Source organism: Chelonia mydas, chromosome 1 (genome assembly GCF_015237465.2).
Source record: "Chelonia mydas isolate rCheMyd1 chromosome 1, rCheMyd1.pri.v2, whole genome shotgun sequence".
NCBI lineage: Eukaryota > Metazoa > Chordata > Testudines > Cheloniidae > Chelonia > Chelonia mydas.
The window spans coordinates 215,994,041-216,018,115 of NC_057849.1; the positions used below are offsets into that span (position 1 = coordinate 215,994,041).

General features: G+C 46.2%; 2 protein-coding genes across 2 annotated transcripts in view; one reads left to right on the forward strand and one right to left on the reverse strand.

The window, feature by feature from the left end:
- Positions 1-15,423, reverse strand: part of NRIP2 (nuclear receptor interacting protein 2) — a 31,019-nt gene extending 15,596 nt beyond the window's left edge. The window contains exons 1-2 of the mRNA XM_007055627.4: positions 14,536-15,423; positions 2,560-2,739 (exon numbers count right to left, since the gene is read on the reverse strand). Of these exons, the coding sequence (XP_007055689.1) occupies positions 2,560-2,739; positions 14,536-14,766 (411 nt within the window). The 5' untranslated portion in view covers positions 14,767-15,423. The remainder of the gene's footprint in view (positions 1-2,559; positions 2,740-14,535) is intronic.
- ITFG2 (integrin alpha FG-GAP repeat containing 2) overlaps positions 1-24,075 on the forward strand; it is an 84,172-nt gene that overhangs the window by 41,628 nt on the left and 18,469 nt on the right. The window contains exon 13 of the mRNA XM_007055680.4: positions 5,816-6,045. The gene's annotated coding sequence lies outside the window, so the exon portion shown is untranslated. The remainder of the gene's footprint in view (positions 1-5,815; positions 6,046-24,075) is intronic.

The following is a 24,075-nucleotide window of genomic DNA, read 5'->3' on the forward strand; positions in this document are numbered from 1 at the left end:
TATTGAACTGTCTGAAGAACTCGCATAAATCAAATAAACAGACGCCACAATGACTCTGCAGCAGAAACTATGTTTATTGGACACTGTCTGTGATCTCGGGAACCAACCAAGGCCCTAAAAGCAATTCAACTGTATAGTTGCCTTAGAGTGAAAATAATGGTAGACTGAGGATCCTCACATAATAATTACCATTGACTATCTGCAGTCAGCTTTATTTCGAAGTATATGCCAAGTACTGCAGCCAAGTGACATTATGAGGACACACGTCACCCCACATAATATTCTGTTTGCTTGCTTGGCTCTAACCTACAAAGAGCAGCTCTGAGCTGAGGAATGAGTTTTACACAGACAGATTCTGGCACAGATAACAGGCTTTCCTGGGGAAGTGCTCAGTCTCTCTTAAGAACAACATCACAGCTAGGGTGACCAGATGTCCTGATTTTATAGGGACAGTCCCAATTTTTGGGTCTTTTTCTTATATAGGCTCCTATTACCCTCCACCCCCTGTCCCATTTTTTCACATTTGCTGTCTGGTCACCCTAATCACAGCTGGCAATAAATATTTCTCCCGGACCTAACTACTTACACAGAACCTGCAGCCTTCCGGTCACTCCTTCGAAAGCGACAACAACTGTTTCCATGCACGTGTTTTTATCCCTGAAGTGAGTTAGAAAAGTTGCAGGACCAAAGGAAATGTGTACATTTCCTCTAGAGGAGTTCCTGTCTTAAGGTGGGAACACCAGAAAGCTCTGTGAATAACACTTTGACTACCACTAAGCAGAACAAAACAGGCCTGACTACAACAGTCTTCAGCACTTCAGAATCACTGATGTGAAGGGGTTATACATTCTCTGGGGTTTTCATGGAAATTCAGACTGCCCCTCACAGGATGGGCTGGCCCTTAAAGGGCTCAGCCTCATCTTTGCCTTAGCAGATGCCTCCCCCCAGGTGTTGGGCTTTAAGGCAGATACAAGGGAGTTGAGAGGGAAAAGGAGACCTGCAAGGAAGTGGTGCCCATGCCCAGGATTAGGGTTAGGGTTTTGGGAAAGCACTGTTGAGCCCAACAAGTGGCTGAAGAAACTGTGGAGCTGGGACAGACTCCATTTAAACCAAAGTGATGTTTGACCTGTGATGCTGGTTTAATAATCCAGAGCCCAAGAAAGGGTGTTATTTAACTTGCATGAGAGCCTGGGTGCAGCTCTTGGGAAGCCCAAAAAGGGAAACTGAGGCAATGGCAGGGTCTGACGCCAGGGTTGGTAAAAGACTCCATTACGTGTTGCTATGGCTGGATTTCCCTTCCCGACACCTGTCCAGCATAAGACCAAAGAAATTCCACTCTCATTCTCCATTTATGGAAATACATTGACTCTCTGATGTTAAAATAATCAAACCCCTTTATTCACCAAATTGAGGCCTTGACTACCTTGGGGCTTGAGCAAGCAGTTTAGTTACCCATATATAGTCCAACAACTCAAGCCATGACTTTACACCAGTGCAAGTCCCAGTTTGCTCTGTTGCAGTTATGGCAGCATAGCTACTCCAGGGGCTAAAACTCAGCGTAGATAAGGCTGAGAATCTCTAACAGCAAGAGTCTGAAAACAAAACAGACAAATAATTAGTTACGTGGGCCTGAGATACTTGGGTTTAAACTTTCCAGACGATGGTGTGTACATTTGTATACAACTGTGTTACCTGAGTGTGCTAACTGGAAGTGCAAAGACGTATATTTTACTGAAAGTCTTGTCTTTGAAAACAAGTATACTAAGGGATTTAAAGCTAGCCCCTGAAACTTAAATGTAGCTTTAAAATGTATTTTCATAATCTAGTCACCTAAAATTTACCAAAAACTGGATCTATCCAATGTGTTATCCAATAACTTTAATCACACAGCATTTGACATACTGGTGATTCAGACATACGTGGGCACCCTCTGGACTTGCTTCAGAGCTTGCAAGGGGATGCTGGGGGTGCTATCTTCAGGATGACCTTCTTATATGGAACAATTTAAGAAGAAAGGCACTACAGAAGCTAAAGTAACACCACCTCCGTGGAGCTGTTTAATGTTTGTGGGTTCAACTGAATGAAGAAATCTTTTGAATCCTTACTAATTGCTCACATACAGTCAAAATGCAGCACTAGGTGAGCTCCCTGCTCCATGGGAGAAACCAAAATAAAGTAGATTCAAATTCAAGCAGGGAACACATAGCTGTTCTGATGAGCATAAGAAAGAAAGAAAGAAAGAAAGAAATCTGGCCACTGTCAGAGAGGAGATCCTGGACTGGATGGACTCTGGTCTGATCCAGTTTGGCAATCGCTATGAGACAGACACAGAAGAAGGGATGAGGAATGGCAGGACGAGAGGGAGAACAGAAAAGTAGCACCTCCCCTGCTTGGGTCATTTGAAATGAGACTGGACAAAAAGCACGAGAGAACAGCCTGTAGTTAACATTCTGGCACTGGCTCCCTGGGAGTGGAGCAGATGGGATCCAGTGAGTATTTTCTATCACTAATATAAGTGAGTGTATAAAAGTGGCACTGTATACTTGCAGAGGTCCTTACCTTGCAGTGTACGAGCAGGGACACAGTCTCTTTCCTTCTGTCGTTCTCTTTCTTTTCTGCCCTGTCATCCTTGTCCTTCACCAGTGGGGATTGAACCCATGTGGTATATTCCCTGCTCTCCCCCCGCAGCTTGTTCAGATTCCCCTCCAGGAGGCGCCGTTGTACCACACTGTGGGGCTGCTGTCTCCACCACAAAGAAAAAGGACACTCTCAGCAAGGTATTGGGCTAGGAGCCAGAAAATCACCACTACTGCCAGCAGCTCTATTGGCCCAGGGAAGCAGTCTGCAAATGCTCTTTGGGCCTGGATGATCCACATACTCTCAGGGGCAACACAGGGCATGGGTGTCCCAAGTGTCCTGCTCAGTCTCCATCCCAGCCCCATTGCCTCTTCCACACAGTAGCATCTCCCTATGGTTTGTCTACTTCAAGTGCATCTCAGACAGCAGCCCCTGCTTTAAAATTAAATGCAGTTGACTGGTTGTCTCTGCCATGTCCTCCCCCACATGGCCTTGTCTCTGGAGAGCTCAGTGCAGTCACGACAGGAGAAGAGCCTCCTGACACACCATCTCCAAATACATATCCAGTCCCACAGTGAGTCAGTCTCACACGCCTCACACCCATTTACCTCCACACGTACCCTACCAGACATGCACATGCAGACACACAGAACCCAGCCCTATCACACTCTGTGATGGGGCAGGTACCCACACAGGCAATGCAAGAGTTAACTGGAGACAGAAAGCACTTAGAGTACCTGGCTGCACCTGGAGAGTGGGCGAGGCCTAACTGAAGATGAAGCCCAGCTGGGGGAAGAACTGGGTGGTACCCATAAAGGAAGGAACCCTAAGGCGAAGGGGCCTGTAGGGTGAGAAGGGAAGAGCTGGTCAGCTTGTGCCTATGGGGTGGTGGAAGGGCTGGAAGAGAGGCAGCTATACAGTAAGCCTAGGGAGAGGACAGGGCTGTGGGAAAGGGTCTGAAGGAAGAAGTCCGGGGAGGAGTGTGAGGCAGCAGACCTTTGCTGCTTGCTATGGGGTCCCTGGACTGCAACCCAGAGGAGAGGGAGGGCCTGGGCTCCATCCACCACTGTTCCACTGGAAAAGGTGGTGTGGTAACACTATGAGGCAAGGGGGAGAAAGGCTGTTGAATTGGAGCTGGGAGGCACTGCTCTGCAGGTGAGTGGGAGGACAGGCCTGTAGAGGCCAGGAAGGGATGAAGAGTCTGGCAGAGTACCCCTGGGTAGGGGTGAAGAGTGATATTTGAGTTCACTGGACTCTTTGCCTGCCCTGGGGGAGGGGTGGGATGAAGCATAACTTGGCTGGAAGGAAGACCACTGCAGGGCCAGAGGGGCTGTTGGCAGGGGTGCTAGAAAAGGAGAGCCTGCTAGGTCAGACCCAAAACAGGTGTGCTAGGGGTGAGTCTACTCTTCCAAACCCTCCCACAGAGTGACCCCCCCCCCCCACAGCATAGCCTGGTGCGGCAGCACAAAGGACACAGTAGGATACAATACGTGCCTCAGAGTGATGTGTGGGTGCAGGGCTGTAACTGGGGCACAAAGTGCAGGGTGGAAAAGTGGGGATTGGAAGAAAAAGGTGGGGGGGAAATGTACCTGCTTGCTTCCCACTGATATGTAACTGTTGGGGGGGGGGGGGGGGGCATAATTTAGAGATTTTTTTGGGGGGGTATGTGACTGCCCCACTGAGATTTTCAAACTGTGGGGTGTGGCTCCTTGGGGGGGGGAGCAGTAACACTGGGGGATGAGCAGCAATACCAGATGGGGTTTGGGGAGGGAGTGCCACCTGCATCCCCCCACTCACTTTAGTGGGCCACCCAGCCTGTCAGGGTTGGGGTGTGTGCAACCAAAAACATCGAGGGGGGGCCATGTGACACTGTGCCCCCCCACACCCACCCACCATGTCTGCTCATCCTGGGTGCTAAAAATGCCTAGTTACAGCTCTGGGTGGGTGTCTTCCTCCACAGGCTTACCATAAACAGAGTTTCTAGGGTATTTTAAGGCCTGCCTGGCAAAAGAGATGCTTCTCCCTCCCAGCAGTGGCAGGATGTCTCACCTCCTGCAAGGGGTAATGGCAGGAGGGCTGCTGGAAGGCCATATTCACTCCCTAAGGGGAGCAGCTGCAGCAAAATCAATGGCCAGGTACTCCTCCTTATCCCCCTTCCCTGCAGGATAGTAGCAACTTCTCTTCCACTCTGCCTAGGCAGAGGAGGGGGTGGGGAAGAGCTACTTGTCAGACAACATTGAATACCTTGGTAGGAGGGGGTGACTGCTGCTTCCAAAGGGAGCTCAGCAGCTGCCTGATGGTGAAGTGAAGTCCTCATCTAGTGTTTACTCGGTCCCTAAGTAGGGACTGTAAGGGCTGAGTAAAATCCAGTAATCAGGGCAGCTAATCTGTGGTTCTCCCCGCTTTCCATGTGGTGTGGATTATAACCCTTCCACCTGGGATCTGATGATTCTGACCTGGTAAGGGAGATCTCAGTCATAGCTGCCTAGGAAGAGAGAAGGGCTACTGGATCTGGCCAGGCTGCCTCTCCCTAATGACCGGCTGCTTCCACCTTCCTCTGAAATATCCAACTCTCTGATTGTGGATGTTTAGGCCTGAGGGCTTTTTTACCACCACGCAGTGTGAATATCTGAGAGGGAAAAGGCCTACTGAGTCTATCTACCTATAAGTGCAAGATACACTGTAATATCCTTACAGAAAGCATATCCCTCTGCATCCCGTTAGTTGTCAATTTGATCTTGACCATAAGGCTACGTGAGCCTTTAGATTAAACCTTAAATGGAGCCCACTGTAGCTCTAATTTAGCAGCTTCCCCAGTGATGAAAGCAGGTCTCTTGCTCTATAGTCTCGACTCTGCCAACAATGCACTGCGTGGTCTGGGGCAAGACATTCAACCCCCCCTGCTCCTCAGTTTCCCTACCCATAAAATGGGAAGGATAATAGCTTTGTAAAGTGCTTTGGGATTTTAAAAAAAAACACCATCTAAGGTTAAAGAATGAAAGTAATTATACCCTGCATCCCAGTCTAGAAGCTAAAAGGAAGGTCTGCTATTTCATTTTATTCTCTGAATACTCCAAGCTCGGTGTAATGAGGCTTTAGATTATAACCCAATACCAGTCAGGCTGCCAGCTAAGACTGGGGCCATGGGAAAAGGGCAAGGGACTCCATATTCCCATCCTCTCTTCCCCTTATACTCTCGCACAGTCTGGCATCCAACGGGCTTTTCTCTCCCTCACAGGGAACTTTCCCACAGGAAGCGCAAGCCCTCTCCAGCTGCTACCTCTGTCACTCAGGCCAGGAGAGGGTCAAGCATTGATATGGGAGCTAAGCTTTGGGACAGCAAGGGCATCTGTTCTGAGCGCAGAGAACATGATCTTCTCTGCCTCCTGCATCACTGAGGAGAGCTGGGAATGAAGAGGAGACAGGACAAGAAATGCAGTGCGAGAGAGAAGATGAACTGGACAGATGGTGAGTTGGGAGGTGAGGGGAGGAAGAAGGCCCAGCCAGGGATGGCTCCTGGGATGGCTGGGCAGTGTTCCCTGTGGAACCCGTCAGTGCTGCTCCTTAGCCAGCAGAAGTTGAAACTAGTTCAGTGAACCACAGCACACCCATTTTCCCTTGCACCTCCTGAACTGAGGGTCCCACCTTGGCAGGGCCCAAGCTCCCAGAATCCCAAGTGTGGGGACTAGCAGCACTGCCCTGCCAAGCAAATACACCTTTGCTAGCAATCAGAATTCCCAGCTATGATGTAAAACAATTGCACGTGGCCGAGTTTCACAGTTTTATTCCTCGTCTTGTTTTTCAGCTGTTGGAGTCATGTGATTACTTGAGAATCTCAGCTTTCTTTTCTCTGTTTTAAAATAAGTTTCTAGCCCTCATGTTTGCAGAGAGAAGCTGAAAAACATGAAGCAAGTGTACCGTAAAGGCAGAGAGAAACATTCCAACCTTTATTATTTAAAGAAATCTCAGGATTTTTAAGCCAGACTTGATTTTTAAGTGCTTGGGATCGGTAATACTGAAACATACATAAGAATGTCCATTCTGGGTCAGACCAATTGTCCATCTACCCAGTATCCTGCGCTCCAACAGTGGCTGGTGCCAGATACTTCACATATAGAGAACAGAGCAGGGCAATTATTGAGGGATCCATCCCCTGTCGTCCAGCCCCAGCTTCCGGCAGCCAGAGGTTTAGGGACATCCAGAGTGTGGGGTTGCTTTTCTGACCATCTTGGCTAATAGCCATTGATGGACCTATCCTCCAGGAACTTATCTCGTTCTTTTTTGTACCCTGTTATACTTTTGGCTATCACTACAACCCCTGGCAATGAGTTCCACAAGTTGACAATGCATTGTGTAAAGAAGTACTTTTTGTTTGTTTTTAAACCTGCTGCCTGTTGATTTCATTGGGTGACCCCCGGTTCATATGTTATGTGAAGGGGTAAATAACGCTTCCTATAGGCACTGACTTTTATTTTTCCCCTGGGGTGCTCCACCTCCCCTCTGCCCCGAGGCCCCATCCCCACTCTACCCCTTTCCCTGAGACCCGCCCCCCCCCCTTCCTGCCCCTGCTCTGCCTCCTCCCTGAGGCCCCACCCCTGCTCGACTTCTTCCTGCCCCCACTCCACCTGCGAGGCCCCACCCTCGCTCCACCTCTTCACACCCCTGCTCCAACCTCTTGCCCAAGGCCCCCGCTTGCTGCTCACTGCTCTCCGCCCTCCCCCAGCTGCCGAACAGCTGTGGCTGGTGGGTGCTGAGCACCCACTATTTTCTTCCCGTGGGTGCTGGAGCCTCAGAGCACCCCTAGAATCAGCGCCTATGGCACGTATTCACTTTCTCCACCATCATTCACAATTTTATAGACCTCTAGCATATCCCCCCCTTAATCATTTTTTCCAAGTTGAACAGTCCCAGTCTCTTTAATCTCTCAGATGGAAACTGTTCCACACCCTTAATTGTTTTTGTTGCCTTTCTCTGTACTCTTTTCCAATTTTAATATACCCTTTTTGAGACGGGCTGACCAGAACTGCACATAGTATTCAAGAGGTGAGTGAACCATGAATTTATATAGAGGCAATATATTTTCTGTCTTATCTGTCCCTTTCCTAATGGTTCCTAACATTCTGTTCGGTTTTGTGACTATTTACACATTGGGTGGATGTTTTCAGAGAACTATCCACAATGACTCCAAGATCTTTCTTGAGTGGTAACAGCTAATTTAGACCCCATCATTTTATATGTATAGTTGGGATGATGTTTTCCAATGTGCATTAGTTCACATTTATCAATACTGAATTTCATCTTCCATTTTCTTGCCCAATCACCCAGTTGTGTGAGATCCCTTTGTAATGCCTTGCAGTCTACTTTGGACTTACCTGTCTTGAGTAGTTTTGTATCATCTGCAGACTTTGCCAGCTCAATGTTTACCCCTTTTCCAGATCATTTATGCATATTGAGCAGCACTGGTCTCAGTATAGGCTCTTGGGGGACCTTGTTAACTTCTCTCCACTGTGAAAACGGACCATTTACTCCAACCCTTTGCTTCCTATCTTTTGACCAGTTCCGGTCTGTGAGTAGGACCTTCCCTCTTATTCCATGCTCTTATTCCTTATTTTGCTCAAGAGCCTTTGGTGAGGGGCCTTGTCAACGGCTTTCTGAAAATCAAAGTACACTATATCCACTGGATCACCCTTGTCTACATATTTGTTGACCCCTTCAAAGAATTCTAATAGCTTGGTGATGCATGAGTTCCCTTTACAAAAGCTGTGTTGACTCTTCCCCAACATATCATGTTTCATCTATGTGTCTGATGATTCTGTTCTTTACTATAGTTTCAAACAATTTGCCTGGTACTGAAGTTAGGCTTTCCGGCCTGTAATTGTTGGGATCGCCTCTGGAGCCTTTTAAAAATAATCGCAGTCACATTTAGCAATCCTCCAGTTATCTGGTACAGAGGCTGATTTAAGCAATAGGTTACATACCACAGTTTGTAGTCATGCAATTTCATATCTGAGTTCCTTCAGAACTCATGGATGAATATCATCTAGTCCTGGTGACCTTTACTGCTTAATTTATCAATTTGTTCTAAAACCTCCTCTACTCGCACCTCAATCTGGGACAGTTCCTCAGATTTGTCACTTAAGAATGGCTCAGGTCTGGCTCACATCCTCTCCAGTGAAGACTGATGCAAAGAATTCATTTAGCTTCCCTGCAATGGCCTTGTCTTCCTTGAGTGCTCCTTTAGCACCTCTATCATCCAGTGGCCCCACTGATTGTTTGGCAGGCTTCCTGCTTCTGGTGTACTTAAAGTTTTTGCTGTTAGTTTTTGTGTCTCTTGCAAGTTGCTCTTAATTCTTTTTGGCCTGCCTAATTCTTGACTTGCCAGAGTTTTTCTATTTTCCTTAGTAGGATTTGACTTCCAATTTTTAAAGGATGCCTTTTTGTCTCTAACCACCTCTTTTTGTTTAGCCATGATGGTTTATATAGTTTGTCCCTATTATGGTGTGTTTAAAGCATTTCCATGCAGGTTGCAGGCATTTCACTCTTTTGACTGTTCCTTTTAACTTCTGTTTAACTAGCTTCCTCATTTAACTTTTTGAAGTTAAATGCTCCTGTGGTGGGCTTCTTTGGTATTTTGCCCCCTACAAGAATATTAAATTTAATTACATTATGGTTGCTATTACTGAGTGGTTCAGCTATATTCACCTCTTGGACCAGATCCTGTGAACCTGTTAGGACTAAATCAGTAATTGCCTCTTCCCTTGTTGTTCCAGGACTAGCTGCTCCAAGAAGCAGTCATTAGTGGCGTCTAGAAATTTTCTCTCTGCATCCCCCCCCTGAGGTAACATGTACCCAGTCAATATGTGGATAGTTGAAATCCCCCATTATTACTGGGTTTTCTGTTTTTGTCGCCTCTCTAATCTCCCTGAGCATTTCACAAGCACCATCACCATCCTGGTCAGGTGGTCAGTAGTATATTCCTACTGCTATACTCTTATTATTCAAGCATGGATTCTATGGTACTGTTGGATTCATTTAGGATATACTGATCCCTGGTACTTGAGGTGTCTGTGGGGAGGAGTATTTTGGGGTGCTGGCAAAGTAACACCCCACTCTGAACTTCTCTGTGACATCAAGATCTCTCAAACTCTGCAGGGGACAATCTGCCCCATGGCACTTATTCACCTCCCTTGTTCCAGGAGAGAGTCAGAAAGCAGATCAGGAATGAGACAGAGGTGCATGTGTAACCCACACACCTGCTGGGTGTGGTGTTCTGTCCCATCTAGTGGCACCAAGACCACTTATAAAGAGAGTAATGAGTCTGCTCTACAGCCTTCGCTAAGGGCCATATGGCTTTTGGCTCATGCAGTAGAGGCTCCTGCACTGAGCTCCAGAGGGCCCAGGTTCAATCCCGCCTGACGACAACCAGAGTCTGTTGGTGTTACACATGGGGCTATGGTGTTACACATGTGGATAGACCCCCAGGCTCAGAACCCAGGTCGCCTGACTCCATTCCCAGCTTGGCCATTGGCCGGCTGTGTGCCCTCGGGCAAGTCACAGCTCCGTGCCTCGGTTTCCTCATCTGTAAAATGGGGCTAATGATGCTGACCTCCTTTGTAAAGCGCTTTGAGATTAAAAAAGCTATATATGAACTAGGTATTATATTATCATTTCCCTGCCTGTGGTACCATGAGCTACAGAGTTCACAGTGGGTGATAATTTGCAGCCAAAAATACATCTTCCCACAGGCACATGAAGTACCCGGGGCTGCTGTATGTTTCATGTCACTCTAGAAGATCTAAGGTCTGCTTTTCTTCTCACCCCAGTATAAATCAGGAGTGCCTCTACTGAAGTTAGTGCAGTCACACCAGTGTAAAACCAGAGTGAGTGGAGAATCAGGCCCTAGAGCTGGCTGACTAGTACAGGAAGAGATTCACAAATATTTTCACACAAACAGTGAGTTCACCATGGCAGTTACTGGTGGGGTCATAGTGTTCATTGTTCAAGTATTCATACAACTGCTTTTGTTTGTGAGAATGGTCACAAATCCTAAAAGTTTCATGATTTTATCACAAATCCCAACCTTCATGTCTGAAAGTTTGTCATAATTTACTCACTATTCACCTGTTTAAAAAATTTCAGTCAGCCAATGGTGGACCAGATACAATAACATGTGACTTAAGTGACCAATCAGGGTCAGTTCATGAACAATTTTCAAGCAGAAAAAAGGCCTACATTTGTCTGAACTTTCCATGAAAAGGAGTCAAACCACTCTACAATGCACAACCAGTCAGAATGGGTCCCATAGCTAGGCAGTGCTACAAGTTCCTAAACATGAAACTACATTAGGCCAGGGGTTCTCAAACTGGGGGTCGGGAGGTTATTACATGGGGGGGGTCAAGAGCTGTCAGCCTCCACCTCCACCCCAAACCCCATTTTGCCTCCAGCATTTTTAATGGTGTTAAATATATAAAAAAGTGGTTTTAATTTATAAGGGGGGTCGTACTCAGAGGCTTGCTATGTGAAAGGGGTCACCAGTACAAAAGTTTAAGAACCACTGCCTTAGGCTGCAGGTTCTTCAGAGCAGGGACTGTATCTTCCTATGTGTGTATGCGAGGCTGCATTGTGCTGCATGATGATCTCCCTCTGGATGCTACCACAATAAATCATGTCTTGGATATGGTCTGATGGATGGTGCAGGGGGAAGGTGAGACATATTTCCCTATAGTTTCTACCCTCTGCTGACTCGGTAAGAAGCTGCCCTCAGTAGGCCAAGAGTGAACTCTCCCCATCCTCAGTAGCTAGAGGCTGTAGAAATATAGGAACAATAAGGAAAAAGGTGGGGTAGGTGATAACTAGATATTGCTCCCTGAGCTTAGGCTGTCAGCTGATCCCCCTGTATCACATGGAGAGTTAGTGCTTGTACATTGCCCAGCGGGGTGAGTGTGACAGATATTGCAACCCCAGGCAGTCTCTTTGGGGACCATTGTATTAAATGTATGACTGTTTTTTGAATGATTGTGTTCTGCTCCATGGGAGGGGGTTGCCACAGCTCCTCCAGGAACTAAAAACAGTGGGGTGGGCTGATTACCCCAGGATTGTAAATGGCTCCAGAGAAGCACCACTCCATAGGGTGTCGGCATGTACTGGTTCAAAGTGAGTTTTCCAGAGACTCAAAAGTTTTTTTGATGTAAAAAGCTGAGCTTGAATGAACATAGCCCCTTTGGTCAGAGGGTCTTGTCCATTTGCTGAAGCAAAACCGAAGGGGCAACCAGCACTTGCAGAAGGATTGGAAGGGGATATTGGGTCCCATAAGGAAGATGGGCGATTCCTGGCATGTTTGTTATAAGTGCATAGGAACTTTTATTGTCTTTGTTTTCTCTGTGATACTTTTGTCCTTAAAATGTAGTCTGCTGAGAGAACTGGGTGGTAACTCATAATGGCTGGCACTGCACTGTTCATAGCCCTCTGGGAGAAAGCACAGCACAGGGGCTGGCCTGTAGGCAGACTGGTTTGCTGGGGATATCAATGTAAGGCAGGGGGCTGTGCAGCCTTAATACCCACAGACAGAAGGGAGTGGGACAAGGGTCCCTGTCAGAGACAGGTGATGGCTGGAGGCCGGAGACCTGACTGGGCACCATAGGCGCCAACTCCGTGGGCACTCCAGGGCTGGAGCGCCCATGGGGAAAAATTAGTGGGTGCTCTGTACCCACTGGCAGCCAAGCTTCTCTCCCCCACACCCCATCTCCTCCTCCACCTCCTCGCCTGAGCGCACTGTCCCCACTCCTCCGCCTACCTCCCAGCACTTGCTGCCGCCAAACAGCTGTTTGATGGTGCTTAGGACTTTCCAGGAGGGATGGGGGAGGAGCAGGGATGCGGCGTGGCATGGTCAGGGGAGGAGGTGGAGAAGAAGCAGGGTAGGGGCAGGGACTTGGGGGAAGGGGGTGGAAATGGGGGTATGGACTTTGGGGAGGAGGTGGAATGGGGGCAGGGGTGGGGTCGAGCACCCACTGGGAATGGTGGAAGTCAGTGCATATGCTAGGCACTCCTAGAGTGGACCACGGACAGGAAATACAGGTGCGTATAGGGGTATGTTTATGACAGATTGTGATATGGAGACACTCCCTCATAAGGGACTGTGTTGTGTGGGAATCTGGAGATGTGCCCTGGAGGGGGAGGGTGGGTCTTGGGAACCCAAGACTCTGCAGCAGTTCCGTAGAGACACACTTTGGTGTGTTTTGTTAAAGTTTTATTCTTTTCTCATTCTTTGGTTTATTATCTAATGAACCCCAAGACTGTTACAGCGCAGTTCCCTGAAATACTGACCGAGATCTCTAGGTTTCAAGGAGAGTCAGTGATGGTCCCTCTAGCCTGCTCCCCTGGGGGCTGGGGCTGTCAGGAGATGCCCCTGTTGAAAGGTCACCGACTCACAGCTGTAACTCCCTCCGTCCCAGCAACAGAGATGGTCCGTCCCCGTCTTGCCTGTGCAGCCAGCTCTCCGTGAGCTACTTGCCAGGGCTGGGAGAGCACAAATCCGGGGGCTCAAAGAGCCAGGCCTGCTAATGCCCAGCAATGGAATTTCATGTGTTCGTAACCAAGTTGTAGGGCTGGGATGGCTTGCTTATATACATGGGTGATGACCGCGTTTTGTGAGCAGGGAGGGGTTTCCCATACCAGAGCCGGTAGCAGAGTGGACACCGAGGCTGATGTGGTCTGAATGTGCACTCTAGGGAGAGCTGCGCAACGGACTCGGCCTGCGTGTGAAGCTGGTGAGGGATGGTCCCAAAGCAGAGACACAGTTGAGTCTGACATGGTGCTGATCCCCAGCCAGCATGTGGTGGGATGGTTGAGCCCAAGAGAACCAGAAATCAACAAAGAAATCAATATTAACCTGTGAGATTCATTTCCATGCAGCCTGGAATGCCTAGGAACTGGATTCCCCCTAATGCCCCGGCTCCCAGGCAAGACAGCACTATCACTAGTAGCAGTGAGGCCTAAAAAGAGAGCAGGAAACTTAGAGGAAAATACCCCGCAGCAGAGAGAGTTGACCTAGTGCCCCGTACTTGCCAGGCCGAGGGGCTGCCCCACCTCACTAGCAATCAGATCACCTCAGAGCCCTTGATTTCTTTGGGTCTGGTCAGTGACTCCAGGAGCCCTTATCAGTTTGGCAAAACAACCTGGAGCTTGCAGGGGAAAGGGGCTGGAAGCAAAGCCATGCGCTCCACTAGAAACAGGATTTCAACCCAAATCCTGGATCAACTTGTGGTACACTATGAAGAACAGTGGGTAGTGGGGAAAACTGACAGAGTGCAATGGGAGGGGGAAGATGTACTTAATCGGGGGGAATCCCAGGGGAAATCATTCCCTGTCCTTTTTATACATACCCAGGGGAAATCATGCCTGGTCTCCAACTTCTCCCCAAACTGCTGGGGCACATCCCCTCACCCACTGGGGAAATGTGTCAAAGCAAATCCAAAACTGGGGAACGGCACAGAAAAGTGAAAAGTTTCAACACAAGACCCCAAAGTTTGGGGATTGGTGGGTGGGTTTACTGCAGAATATGAGAGGGACCACTTCCATATTAGATCATGCAGGAATCAATGTAGTGGTTCACGTCAGTCCAGCATGTAAACAGACATGTAAAACATACACAGAATCCCCATACAAGTTACATGTATTTTTGTACTGTGGACTGGGAGCTGGATCTGAGAGCTAGGGGGAATCCCCTACCTTCTACTTTCTCCTGGCTATGGAGGGAGTTAGACCTCATGAGGATGACTGGGGAGAAAGATGCAGAGAGTGGGGGACATCTCCTTTCCCTTCACCCACCCCAGCCCTATAATGACTCTGATGGGCTGTTTGTGCCTGGACCTGTGATTCTTTTCCCAAATTAGGGGGATGCCCTGGTATCACTAGGAGGAGAGGAGCATCCCGTTCCAAACTGGGTCCCACTTGACTCACCAGATCCTTGGAGGTGCCCAGCCTCTTTAAGCCATCCAGGGGCAGCAGGTCAGCAGAATCCTTGTGCACAAACTGGGTGGCCTGTTTCAGGCGCCTCTTCTGTTGCAGGATGGCTTTATCCTGCAGCTCCACCTCGTGCGGCCTTCTGTCCGGATCCTGAGTGTCTTTGCTCTGCTTTTTCTCCCCATCCTCTGGCCCCACTTCCTGAGCACAAGTCTCCCTCGTGCTCATGGTTAAGAGTCCAGCTGGGCAGGTCTGTCTTGGGATGGCAGAGCGCTCTCTGGGCTCCCTCTCTGTGCTTGTCTGCCCTCCTATGACTCACTCGGGATCTCTGCTCTCCCTTGCTCCTTCTCTCATCTGTCTCAGTTATAACTGCCCCATCGCTGTAGTACCTACGCACCCTTCTCTCTCTCTCTGGCTTTCCCCCTGTGCCCAGCTCCTTTCCTCCCTCCCTTCTCCTGCCCTGACTGCAGTTCTGCCTCCTCCACCCGGTGGGTCCCTGCTGTAGCAGAAAAAGCCCCACGTCAGAAATCAATTTCCATAAATTGCAGCAGAGAGACGGTAAGATGCTTTGGCTGGAAAAATCCAGCAGCAGAAGGATGGCCCTGCTGCTGGGGGTTGGACTCACCTTCCTCCTTCTTTGTCTGTGTGCGTGCACACACACTGTCCTGTTCTCCACTGATACGCCAGAGAGATTGTAAATCTTTCTGTGGCAGGCAGGCTGTGCTGCTCAGTGTCTCTGCCGGGGTTTTTGACGCATCTCAGTAAGTCTATTAATACTGGAGAGAACATACTTTGCTCAAGGAGACGATGCATTGCCTTTGTAAATGGGGGAGAGCTTTAACCTCCAGGGTTCTGGCAGGCATGCCCAGTCTCTCTCATTTGGATGGAGAGTCACACGATTGGGACAGTTTTTAAACCTGGCGCTGGAGGATTTTACTGTGCGTTTCCAGTGAGACACAGAAGACTTGCTTTTTCACTCACACTGGCGTGACTGCATTGGGCCAGATTCTGATCTCACTGGAGTAACTCCACTGAAGTTAGTGCAGTTGTATACATGTAAAATCAGAGTGAGATCAGAAGCAGGCCCACTGATGTCAGTGCAGCTACTCCTGATTTACACCAGCATGAGATCTGAATATTTTTATTTTTAATTTCACCTGCTAAAATTGTTGCCGTTTGAGAGCCATGCTCCAGGCCCTGGTACAAGGGGCAGGGGACACTGCAAGTTTTACCCCTTCCTCTGTCCTTCCATCTCTGCTTTGAATTGTCAGCTGAAGTCTGGTCTCTTTTGATCCTACTGTATTGGCAAATGTAATGCGCTGAGAGTCACTGAGTGCATGATTCTAATTTCACATGCACAGGAGCAAATCAGGAGTATTTCTATTGAAGTCGACAGCGTTACGTCAGTGTAAAACTGGTGTGAATGAGAGTAGAATTGGGCTCTAGACATTTAATTCTATATGGTCAAATGCTGAAGTCCTTATTCAGGCAAACTCCTATTGATTGCAATGGAGTGACTCTTCATTTACGCTGCTATAGATATTCCTACCCAACTCTGAGGAGGCATTGGAGTGAGATGCCTACAGAGGATAAAAGCTCTACTGCTAACAGCTAAAGAAGATTCCCCTTTAGCTCAAGTGTCAGAGGCCTGTGGTTTTTGAGCTAAAGTTTATGGCTTCTTACCCAGAAGCCACAGTTCTACCTCTGCATTTGCAGCTGTGGACTTATGCCATGCTCAGCACCTGAGAGGCGCTGAGGAATTCTTAATCAATTCTTTTGTTTGTGAGTAAAATCCATGGGAAGCTGCCAGGTGGGAATTCAATTCACCAACACATCTAGCCAAGAAACAGGAGAGGGAAAACATTGGAGCCATCCCTCCCAGCAGCATGAGCCGGGATCGCTGAAGAGTGAAAATCCCTTCGCTGGAGTTCCCCTCTTCCAGAAGATGAAGGTGCGGGAGACAAAGTGAATAGGATTCTCCCTCCACCCCACTCTGAGATGTGGAGCCAGGGATGTGGAGTTCAGGCAGCTGAACTTTGAGAGGCCAGAAGAAAAAAAGCTGAGAACTTCAGTGTTGGAGAGTCCCCCTGCATCGTGCCTTGCAGTGGGGACTGCCCACAAATATTGTGCCTGATAGTCATAGATATTGGCGATGAGAGACCCATTTAATCATTCTGCCCATCTCCCAGGGGCCAATGAAGCACTGTTTCCAATAGAACATGGTCTAGTGCTTTGCCCAGACTATTTTAAAAGTCACAGGACATGAGGTTTCCACCACTTACTGCCTGTGGGAGACTCTTTTACAGCATCTCACTGCCTGGAAGGGTTTATCTAGCCTAACCTTCTTAACTCCGCCCCCAATTCTTTTACCACCTTAAAGAATTCCTCTCCGTCTTTGGGGTGTTTTTTTTTTTACCCAATTCAAATAGCTGTAGACTATTAATTTGTCTTCTCTTAGGACCAGCACAGTCCAGGGGGAAGTTGGGTCAAAAGAAGCTTAAAAACATCTTTGCACTATTCCACCTCTGAGTTGCTACAGGGGTCAAAGCAACACCCAACGTAATTTAGGCAATCCAGGGGCCATCTCTACGTTACACCAGACCAGCCTCCCACAAGGCACAATGGTCATACCAACATGTGCTGTAGCCCCATTCCCAGCATGCCCCCCATTCCCAGGTTCTCGTGTAGGGTGAAGGGTTGCCTGTGTTGGCCCAACAGCGTGACAGACATGGCCACCACAAACAATATATTTGGGGACCATATTGTATTACATGTATGAATGGTTTATGTACCATTGTGGGCCAGGGACTGTATGCAGCTCTGGTGTGGGGAAGGTTTCTTTTAGCTCTGCCAGGAACTAAGAACAATGGGGGGTGATTAAGATGAATTGCTCAGGTTGTAAACACCTCCCGAGAGGTACCATCTCCTGAAGAGGTGATATGTGCTGTTTCAAACTGGATTTTACAGAGATCAACATACAAAGAAAGGACTTTTGGTGTAAAAAGGCTGTGTTTAAACTGACTCAGGGCCTTCTGTCTGACCAGCAAACAGACAGGACAGGGCACCAGAAGACTGATGGGTGACTTCTGGTGAACTGTTAGCATGTCTATAGGAACATTTATTGGGGTTTTTTTTGTTTTCTCTGTGATGATTGTACCTTGAGAATAAAGGTGCTTGCTTAGAAAGAGCAGGATGGTAACTTGTAACTGATGACAATACACTGCTTGTAGCCCTCAGAGAGGAAGCAAAGCACAAGCAGACTGGCTTGTTGGGGGGTATCACTGCAAAGGCTGGGGACTTTGCAGCCTTAAAACCCCTGGTCAGAAGGGAGTGGGACCAGAATCCCTGACCAGAGACAGGTGATGGCTGGAGATCTGAGGCCTGACTGGGAACTCCTGGAGTGGACCATGAGGGGGACAATACAGGTCCAGTTACCCTGAAACTGTGACACACAGTGTATGTGCCAAGGGCATTCTCCCCCAACCCCCTTGAGATGCTGTTAACAGCCCCTGTATGCCACCAGGGCAGAGCTATGGTAGGGAGAGAGAATCTTACTTAGACAAGCTACACCCATTTCCTTCTTTTAATCTATTCAGCCCTCTGCTCTTCTTCCCCACTCTCCTCCCCTTTGCTTTGAATTCCCTCCAATTTGTCAATTTGGATAATAAAATACCTTTCTCCCTACTGCTCTGCCAGTGATGAGCAGGCTACAGTATTTATATCCATGGTCATGTTTGGCATGTTTCCTTGAAATATCTTCCCAGAGGTACATAACAATATAACTTAGCTAGTAAACCAGTGGTTTTCAACCTATTTTTCATTTATGGCCCCCCCATGTTAAGTGCCTGCTCCAAAGCCTGGAGGCGATAGAGCTTTTCAACCCCCCCCTAAGAATTGTTTAATCGTATTTTTTCCTAATCTCGTTCTCATCAATGACAGAACCATTTTAGCTGAAACTTTCCAAAAACATTCAGCCTGCAGCACACACCCAGCATGAAAAACTTAAGTTTGAAAGGTGAAAGTTTGGCAAAATTATAAGCAACTGAACACAAGCCCTTATCGTGGAATTGTCGGGCAACTTTAACTACAGGGGCCACTATCAACTCCACCCAGAATAATACTGCACTTGTTCTGCATTCTGCGGTGAACTGGTTGGGTCACCAGCCAGGGGGCTATGATCATTGTATTGCCAATCCTACCCAGGCAAAAATCATAAGTCAGGCTCCAAAAAAAAAAAAAAAAAAGCTTAAAATAATTTTATTTTAAATAATAAATTGGGGGTTGTTTTTCTTTGTCTTCTGGCTTCTGAGGCTCTAGGTCCTACTTGGTTCACATTTTTCAGCTTTTCTTTGCAACCATGAGGGTCAGAAATTGACTTTTTTAAAAATGAAAGCTGAAGATTCTCGTGTAATCGTTTGCCTGCGGGAGCTGGGACTTTAATAAACAAACCAAATATTGTGAGACTTGTGATAAGATCGTAAAAGTTGGCAATATTGGATCAAAACCACGCCACAGTAGACACCCCTCCCAGCACAACAAAGGCAGAGAGACATCTTAAGTGCTGATCTCCCACAGAGCTGGGGGCAGAGTGGTAGTAGATTGTAACTGCTGGATGCTGCCAACTAGTGGCAGGGTGGTGCTTCTGGGAGCTAGCCATCTTCTGTCTGATCACTGGTCTGGGATGAGTTCTTAGAAAAGTGTAATGATCCTGAAAGCATTTGCAGTGGTCTCACCAGTCACAAAACACTGGCCCTTAAGGCATTGGTGCTACCTCATTTGAAGATGTTATTTTGTTCACCTTTGTTGTTGAATGCTAAATATATAAAACTTTGTTAGTTTTCCAGAACTTTAAAGACAAAGTTACTGTCTGAAGGCACGAGGACTGGTAAAGGTTGTTCTGTAACTTTATCAGCAAGATGAGCCCAGGTGGAGGACAGACTGCCAAGCAATGACATTTACAGACTGTCAGGAAAGAGCTGCTGAGCCGGAGGGCACCCATGAGGCCTTTGAAGCAGGAGGAAGAGAAAAGCGACTAATAAGGGCACAAAGTGAGAACCGGGGCAAGGGAAGGGATGGGGGGGAGCTACAAAGGGTGCAGCCTTACATACACCAACATATCAAGCAGGAAAGAGAGCGAGGTGTTGGGATCAAGGAGGGCAGGCACTAAAGAAATACCTGCTCCACTGTGAGATTGTCCTAGATAGAATGTAAAAGTCCAAGTCAAAAGGCAGGTGGGAGGACTGAGGGCGAGAAACAGGCACCACCACACCTGCTCCTAGCAGCCCAGTGTGAGTCTTGAATATATCCCACTCCAGGAGAGACCACTTCCTTGGCAGAGAGTCTAGAGAGTAATGGAGTGCCAGCTGGAGAACCTGCGAACAAGGCTATAAGAGAAGGAGTACTTGTGGCACTTTAGAGACTAACAAATTTATTTGAGCATAAGCTTTCGTGAGCTACAGCTCACTTCATCTAAGGTGCCACAAGTCCTCCTTTTCTTTTTGCAGATACAGACTAACACGGCTGCTACTCTGAAAGGCTATAAGAGTGTGGCTAAGGGGAGAGATGGCGTGAGCACAGAGAGACAGCAACCAATAGGAGGTGGAGAACGGAGCAAAGAAGAAAATGCTCAGGAGAGGAGTTAGAAAGGGGAACGTGGCTGAAGAGAAATGGAGAGAAGCATTGTCTGGTGTGTCATGTCTGCTTCCAGCCAACAGGTGACAATGCTAAGAAGATAGATTCCTGCTCCAGCAAAGCATTAGTATTAAAGTACCAGGCCTCAGGATGGGTACTGTCAAACTCTCCCAGCCACAAAGAATTCTCTCTCTAATTATTTTGTTCTGCATGTGGAATGATCATAGAATCATAGAACTGGAAAGGACTTTGAGAGGTCATCTAGTCCAGTCCCCTGCACTACATGATAGACTGACTGAGCATAAATTTAGTATGCCCAGATAAAACCATGTTAAAATGGAGTTAAGGTTGAAAGTACATATCAATAATTGAGGGTATAATACACTACAGGGATTTTGTAATTACCCCTAAACCAAGTGTTTTAGGGCTTGTCTATAAGGGGAAATTAACTGGAATATGCTATTCCAGAACAGCTATTGCACTTTAAAATTCACACTTTACCTTAATCTGAAAGAATTTTCAAGTGCAGAAAAGCCCCCAAACCCAGGAAATTCAGAGTTAAAGAAATCTAAACATGTTAAGCTATGGAAAAGCACATTTAAGCCCCTAAAGAACCTTAACTCTCATCTGTAATGACCCCATTTAAGAGCCATGTTTATTCATTTAGATTTATACAAAAATTAAAATGGAGTCTTATGATTAAAGTATTTTAGTGTTTGTGGTCCTAGATTAGACTAAACTAATTTTTAAAAATATTAGATTTTTTTTTCTCCCTCATGATGGCACTACATATTATTTTTCTTCAGGTTCTTTTACCACATCCATCACTGTGGTAACCAATAGCCTGATGTTAAAGTGTGGCATATGTAGCAATGTACAATGTAAGGCTGCTTTGTATGTATTGCACCTTTACTTGCACAGTGTGTCTTTGTGTGAGACAATTCAGGACGGCAGCTGTTACAGAGAATGTCACTCTCTGACGTACACATGGAGACTTAATATTGGTTCTTTCTCTCTTTGTTTGCTTTTATGCCAGATAAGTCAGCAAGACTGAACGTATATTTGCTCTTTGCAGAAGGTTGCATACAGAGCAGGTCAAAAATTCCAGGTATGATTCACAGCATTTCAAAAGATTTTTGTTTTTTAAAGTGTCTTCTTTTTTTTTTTTAACCAGCCCCCCTTCCCCACAAATGACCAAAAAAACAAATTAGCTCTGAAAGAAAACTCTCCACCGCCCCCAGTTTTGGCATCCCCCATCCCATTTGCCTTTTTCCTTTTTGCAAGTGGAAAAAAGGAGACAAAAGGGACAGGAAAGAGCTTCAAAATAAATTTTCTCCCAGTTCTATTTGTGACCTTTTTAGAACATACATTATTACTATTTGTTTATTTAACGGGTTCACAAATCATAGCCTTGTAAATAGCAGAATCAAATCAATCATACAATAGTGAGCTTTTGTTTAAGGAGACTATAGAGGAACCTTTTTAACAGGATGTTACTGTATTACAGAGAGAGCATCATTACAACACCCCTGACATGTCATTTTTATTGATTTTATTAAACAGAGTGACCTCTCTGATTACACATTTCACAAACCAGGCATGTCTATCAAATGTTAATATTTTAAAAAATGGACAGGTGTGCTAGTTTTTTTGCAGGTGAATGTACTCTGAGTACTGTGTAAAAGGTAACCAAATATCTAAGTGTCATATGTGGACTTTATTTTTTTTTGTGAGGAAAGTTGTCTGCAAAGATTGATACACATTCATTATAATTTTTTGTTTCCTAATTGACCAGATGCCATCACTTCTATTAAAGTGAACTTTCTGTAGAAAACAGATTCTCTAGCAAGTTGAGAGATATAATGCCTGACTTGAAAGTGTTGCTACCATGGAAGAGTGGGACAGTTAAAGTTAGCTTTGATCTCCAAATAAGTTAGAAAAGTTTCTTTTCTGAATGGTTGGCCAATCATGTATATTCCATGGATCTCGCTATCTTTGAAGCTCCTCAGTTTGCAATTTGGGTTAAGATCTGGATTATTTGCAATGGGTATTGTTGGCTAGGGGGAAAAATTATCCTGTCTCTAGTTTTAACCCAGAGACATAGAGTAGCCTTTGCTGAAGGATCGGTATCCATTTTTAAAATTAATTAATCCATGGTAGCCTAGCAACGTTTCCACTGTCACAACTTTCTTGTTCACCAAAGACCTAGTATTTGGCTGAGTTTACAGCAGCCCCAAATCACTGTTGCTTTGAGCTGACTGGTTTGGTAGTACCATAGAATATTTGGAACAGATCGTTTAATAGGTCTGCACAAAGTATCTGTACCCATTCTTGGTCTTTTCTTATTCCATATAAATTCTAAGAACATCCTCTGTATTCCTGCTAGGAAATATCTGGGGTGATTATATGAAGATTTTGAAACAAGACAGACAGTCCAGATCTTTTTTCATTTACTGAAGTAGTGATTTGACATTTAAGTCATAAAGCTCTTCTAGGCTGTTTGAGATTTGAGTTTCCAGGTGTCTTAGAGTTTGTTGCCCATTTGTACCCATGTGTTTTCCTGAGGAATGACTTTTCAGAATCTATCTAATTTATAGCTAGCACTTCAGATTTGGCAGAATTTACTTTAACTGCAGCTGCTTTCCCAAAGTCCTGGATTTCTTTAGAAACTAATTTTAGGGCAATATTTGGTTTAGATAAAAATAATACTACATCAGATGCATATATAAAGCTATTTTCTGATGTGTTCCTTATCCTCTGTGCAAAAGGCTCCATGGCCAGTGCAAAAAGTAAAGGAGACAAGGGACATCCCTGCCTGGTCTCTCTGTGTAATTCAAACAGGAGCTGTAACCCCATTAACTCGCACAGCTGCTTTGGGGCTGGTGTAAAAAGCAGATATCCATTTAAGGAAAGTGCATTTGCACAGGACTTGAAACAGGCAGTTCCTATCAAAGGCTTTCTCTGCGTCAAGAGATAACAAGAGAAATGGATCTTTTTTAGATCTGGCATTCTGGATGGTTCCAAGTACTCTCTGAATGTTGTCTGACATTTGTCTATACTTAATGAATCCAGTCTGATCAGGATTTATATAATCTGAGAGCATGCACCACAATTGGCTAGCTAGTATTTTTGCTAAAATCCTTATGCCATGATTCAACAGTGCTATGGGTCTACAGGAGCTGCATAAAGTAGGTCTATTCCAGCTTTAGGGAGAAGCACTACAGTAGCTTCTTTCATAGGTTGTAGAAGTTCCTCCCTTAACAGAATGTCACTGAAGGTACCTCTCAAGGCACCCACTAATACCTCCTTAAATACCTTGCAAAAAGGTAAGGTGGAAAGCCCTCAGGTCCTGGAGTTTTACCACTTTTCACACTTGCTGTTGCATCTACAATTTCTTCATCTGTTATTTCTTCCTCTAAAATTTCTTTATCAGTTTTGCTCATCTTTGGCAAGCCTGTTACTTCCAGATAACGGTGAATAGCTTCAGAGCGTGGAGTATCTAAGGTTTTTAGTCTATGTTTTTTATCATAATAACACTTGTTTTGTTAAGGTGTGTAAGTATCTTTTGCTGATTGCTTTTAATTGGTGGAATAATATGTTGCTTTTAAATCTCTTTAAGCTTTCCAGCCAACAGCCTAGCAACTTTTATTTCCTTTTTCATAAAACATCTGTTTTGAATATCTAAGGGCTTGTTCAGTGGCATCTGTCTTCAACATACATGTGCTGGAAGAAAAGACATGGCCCCCGCAACTGGGCCACCTTTAGAAGAGGGAGCTTTTGCAAAACCGTCTGTGAGCTGGGGGAGGAAATTGGGACATTTTCCCTATCAGGAAAACTCAAGCAATACACTAGTATAAAATAACAGGAAATACCCTGATATGGGGTCCTTTGGAAGTGGGGGAGGTG